The sequence below is a fragment of the Colletotrichum fructicola genome (assembly GCF_000319635.2).
Source record: "Colletotrichum fructicola Nara gc5 chromosome Unknown KSG_Nara_v1_contig09, whole genome shotgun sequence".
In the NCBI taxonomy this organism is placed as follows: domain Eukaryota; kingdom Fungi; phylum Ascomycota; class Sordariomycetes; order Glomerellales; family Glomerellaceae; genus Colletotrichum; species Colletotrichum fructicola.
Window position 1 is genome coordinate 2003749 of NW_027094059.1, and position 5072 is coordinate 2008820.

At 53.3% G+C, this 5072-nt stretch overlaps 1 protein-coding gene across 1 annotated transcript; it reads left to right on the forward strand.

The window, feature by feature from the left end:
* Nucleotides 1-514: 514 nt before the first annotated feature.
* Nucleotides 515-5072, forward strand: bphB (Cyanobacterial phytochrome B; the record flags this gene model as incomplete). The annotated part of the gene is made up of 2 exons (XM_066153161.1): nt 515-4594; nt 4656-5072. 2 exons carry the CDS (start codon nt 515-517, stop codon nt 5070-5072), a joined length of 4497 nt encoding a protein of 1498 aa, XP_066007530.1.

Consider the following 5072-nt stretch of genomic DNA (forward strand, 5'->3'; position numbering starts at 1 on the left):
ACCACTGTCCACCACTGCCCGCTACCCCCGGCGCGCCCACTCTACTCTGTACGAATACAGCAGCAGGGCCCTGTCCACAACAGCCAACCAACCAACCCCCGGCTCGCTCACTTGCCTCCGAACAATCGTACAATCGTACAATCGAAGAACCGCAAAACCGCATCCCATCCCCCGACTTTCCCATCAGGGCTGCCCCTCCGGACCCGAATGATCGACGAATAGAGCGTCTCGCAGCCAGTCCGCCGACAAGGACACTGGGGGCCTAGTCCTCCTTTCTCCTATCCTTGCCGACGCTGTGTCTTCCTCGACACAAATCCGTTTCCTCTCTATCTTGGGGCTCCCAAAACAACAACAACAACACCAACAACAACGAGAGAGTGCTCTGTTTGTCTTGTTGCCTCATGCTAAGCTTTACTGATTGCGGACCTCTGAGCCTCCGGCGAGGTCGCGTCCAGAGCTTGCATCCTTGTGGGATTTCATAGACTTTTAGGTCTTTCGCCGCGTATCGTCAAGTATGGACGCCCAATCCGACACCCGCCGGCCTTCCGTTACTTTCGCCGACCAGTCTACAACGGACGATTCGTCTGAGGCAACTCCCATCGCGAGCTCCCATTCAAACCCCGCCGCGCCGCAAGTCGACGACTCGTCCACATCTGACGCCCCTGCCGCCTCTGCTGCATCTTCTGCACCCGTCTCCGCCAATGCTGCTACCCCCAGTTGCTCTTCATCATGGAGCGCCAGCTCCGATCGCCAGCTTGGTCACGGTGCGAGCCCTGACCCTTCAGATAGGGTATTTCCCATCCGCTCCGTCGTGAGTGTCCAGCGCACCGGTAGATCATCAAGCGAACACGACTACTTTCCCCGACTACCCGACCACGGTCAATATCCGGCACCCCGGCCTGGTGACCCTCGAATCGACACCGCTGCCCTTGGCGCCGCCTTTCGCCGTGATTCCGCCTCTGCCACCACCTCCCATTCTCGCCCCTCCACAGTAACTTCGCCGAGCGACCGACAACCTGTCTTGACCCGGAGAAAGAACACTGATAGCGGGCCGTTATCAAGCGTCCAGGCCGATGCCGTGCGCCATGCGAATTCGAAGCCCCTCGAACTATTTCAAGACGTCGTCTCAGACGGCGAAGATGAGTCGGTGCCAGGGGATGATTCCTCCCAGCGCCCAGCATCCCTCACCACAAGCCAGCTTAGCGAACTCGGTAATGATGGTCTTTTCACGACGCGCTTCAAATACGTCATGACAGACGAAGGTCACCATGTCATCACCGGCACCGACAATGTTTTGCAACGATGCGAAGACGAACCTATCCACACTCCTGGTGCCGTTCAGGGATTCGGTGCCCTGGTGGCCATTCGGGAAGAGGCAGACGGGCGCTTCTCTGTTCGTTACGCCAGCGAGAATACGGAGAGGTTAACGGGCTACTCGCCTCAGCTGCTGTTTCGTCTGAATAGCTTTCTCGATATCCTAACCGAAGAGCAGCAGGATAACCTATTGGATCACATTGACTTCATCCGTGACGAGGATGCCGACCCAGCCATCAACGGACCCGAGGTCTTTAGCCTGTCGATTCGTCCACCAAGGAGGAAGAGCGTCAAGCTCTGGTGCGCTATACACATAAATCCAGCGCATCCTGACCTGATAATCTGCGAGTTTGAGATAGATGATGATCATCAGTTTCCACTTCGCCCACCAGAAGAGGCTACTCCCAACACACCAGAGGATACACTCCAGTCCAACCCAACGATGGAAGAACTGGCCGAAAGCACCGAAATCTTGAGCAAGCCTTTGAGGGTCTTACGAAGTGCGCGAAAGCGTAGAGGTGACGCTGGGGCCATGCAAGTTTTCGACATCATGTCCCAGGTACAAGAGCAGCTTGCTGCGGCTTCCAATCTGGAAGGATTCTTGAAAATATTGGTGGGCATTGTCAAAGAACTCACCGGCTTTCACCGAGTCATGATCTACCAATTCGACTCTTCCTACAACGGAAAGGTCGTCACCGAGTTGGTTGATACCACGCATACGAAGGATCTGTACAAGGGACTTCATTTCCCGGCCTCCGACATTCCACGGCAAGCTCGCGACTTGTATAAGTTGAACAAGGTGAGGCTTCTATACGATCGCGACCTCGAGACCGCAAGATTGGTCTGCAAAGCCAAGGAGGATCTCGACCTGCCCCTAGACCTCAGCCACTCGTATCTGCGAGCCATGTCTCCTATTCACCTCAAATATCTCGCCAATATGGCCGTACGATCCTCCATGTCGGTTTCCATCAATGCTTTCAACGAGCTGTGGGGCCTCATTGCGTGTCATTCTTACGGCCGCAAAGGCATGCGGGTATCTTTTCCTATCCGCAAAATGTGTCGCCTGGTTGGGGATACGGCGTCACGGAACATCGAGAGATTATCGTACGCAACCCGACTTCAAGCTCGAAAACTCATCAACACTGCACCTACGGAGAAAAATCCATCTGGGTACATCATCGCGTCGTCGGACGATCTCCTGAAGCTTTTTGATGCAGACTTTGGGATGCTTTCAATTAAGGGAGAAACCAAGATTCTTGGCGAGATCGAGCAGTCTCAGGAGGCTCTGGCGATGCTGGAATACCTGCGCTTACGCAAACTCACGTCTGTGGTCACCTCTCAGGATATTCGGGAGGATTTTCCAGACTTGCGCTATCCCCTGGGCTTCACCGTCATCGCAGGCCTCCTCTACGTCCCGTTAAGTGTGGGCGGCAATGACTTCATCGTTTTTTTCCGAAAGGGCCAGGTCAAGGAGGTCAAATGGGCCGGCAATCCGTACGAAAAGACTTTGCGCGAAGGAACAGCTGCCTACCTGGAGCCCCGGAAAAGCTTCAAAACCTGGCACGAGACGGTGCTTGGTAAGTGTCGAGAGTGGTCCGAAGAACAGGTTGAGACATCGGCTGTGCTGTGTCTTGTCTATGGCAAATTTATCGAAGTGTGGAGACAGAAAGAAGCTGCGTTGCAGAGCAGCCGTCTTACACGACTTCTGCTCGCAAATTCGGCACACGAAGTACGCACCCCCTTAAACGCCATCATCAATTACCTGGAAATCGCGTTGGAAGGCTCTCTGGACCAAGAGACTCGCGACAACCTGGCAAAATCTCACTCTGCGTCTAAGTCGCTGATTTACGTCATTAACGACCTACTCGATCTCACCCAAACAGAGGAAGGCCAGAACCTAGTCAAGGATGAAGTGTTTGACTTTGGCATGTGCATACGGGAAGCAACAGAGCCATTTGTCAACGACGCTAAGAGGAAGGGCATTGAGTACCAAGTCATCGAACACCCCGGCCTTCCTCGTCACGTATGTGGTGATAGCCGACGTCTCAGACAGGCCATTTCCAACGTCGCAGCCAACGCCGTGCAAAATACCGCTAATGGGTATGTCAAGGTCGAACTATACGTTAGCGAAGTTCTTGACCGACGTGTACGCATCGAAATTCTGGTCGAAGACACGGGCAAAGGAATGACGGCCAGGCAGTTGGACACTCTCTTCCGAGATCTGGAGCAAGTCAGCGTCGAATTAGATGAAACGACCTTGCCTTCCAAGGATGATGCAGCCGGAAAAGAAGATAGAATCTTGGGCCTTGGATTGGCCGTCGTTGCCAGAATCGTTCGGAATATGGATGGCCAGCTGCGCCTCAAGTCAGAACAAGGTACAGGATCACGATTTATCATACAGCTGCCTTTCGATATCCCGGATGACGCGCCAGCACCAGTTGAAGGCCTAAGGCATTCGGATTCAGCTGCAGATTCCAGCGTAGCATCCGTGACTACTGCGGTCATGCCTGACAACGACGGCGAACTCATGCTCATTGATCGCGGAAGCAAGCAAACGGAACAAAATGATGGGTTTGAAGAAATGATGCCTGTGGATTCGGGTCCAAAAGCGGAAACCAGAAGTCTCGAGAGTCAGAAGAGCGTCGCCACAGGGACTAGCAGAGCCAGCGACAAGAGTTCTCGGAGTGATGCAGATCGCTTGATAGACGCCATTCAAACGCCATTGTCTATTGGAGAGGTGGACATGAGCCGACCAGTTGCTCAGCGCCAATTCTCCAGGGAAACACTCTATCGACCAAAGTCCTCAGACGGCAACTCTTCAAATGTTAGCGTCACGGGATCGCCCAATTCGGTGCGGACAAGCCAGAAGAATGGTCCTGCAATAGACTCCTCATCACGGACTGAAGTGGGCTTTAGTAGCGTGAAGGATACGAAAACTCCCATCAGGGCGGTCAAAATTCCTGACGAGTACTTGGAACCACCGTCCTCTTTGCCTCAGAGCGCATCATCTCGAGTGCTATTTGAAGTATCAGAGAAACATAAGCATGGTGCAGCCTCGGAAAGCGGTACAATCGGAACGGCCACAAGTGTCGTCTCAGGGCCAGATACTACCAAGTTGCAAGTCCTTATCGCCGAGGATGACCCCATCAACTCACGAATTCTGCGGAAGCGCCTGGAGAAATCAGGCCATCAAGTTTCACATGCTGTAAACGGCGAAGACTGCGCGACGGTTTATCGTGAAAAGTCTAGTGCCTTTGATGTCGTCTTGATGGACATGCAGGTATGTGCTTCCGATCGGTCCCTAGTTATCTCCTGTGCTGACAGCCAATTTCTCATCGTAGATGCCGATAGTTGATGGCCTGACGAGCACCAAGATGATCCGAGCCTTCGAAAATTCTAGTGAGCACGGTGGGCACTCTTCCATCGCCAATCATAATGGCAGAATTCCCATTTTTGCTGTTTCGGCATCCCTGATAGAGCGTGAGAGAGAGAAATACGTCAGTGCAGGTTTCGACGGATGGATTCTGAAGCCCATCGATTTCAGGCGTCTCAATACCTTACTCTTGGGAATAGTGGAGGACGACACTCGTGCAACGTGTTTATATGCCCCAGGACAGTGGGAGCGCGGCGGGTGGTTCAATGTCAGAGACTGCTCTGGTGAAGAAGAAAAGATCCTTGGCAAGGAAAAATCAGATGATGAATCGGCTACACCTACAGGCCAAGACGGAGTCACGAAAAAAGCAGACGGCACAGCTTGA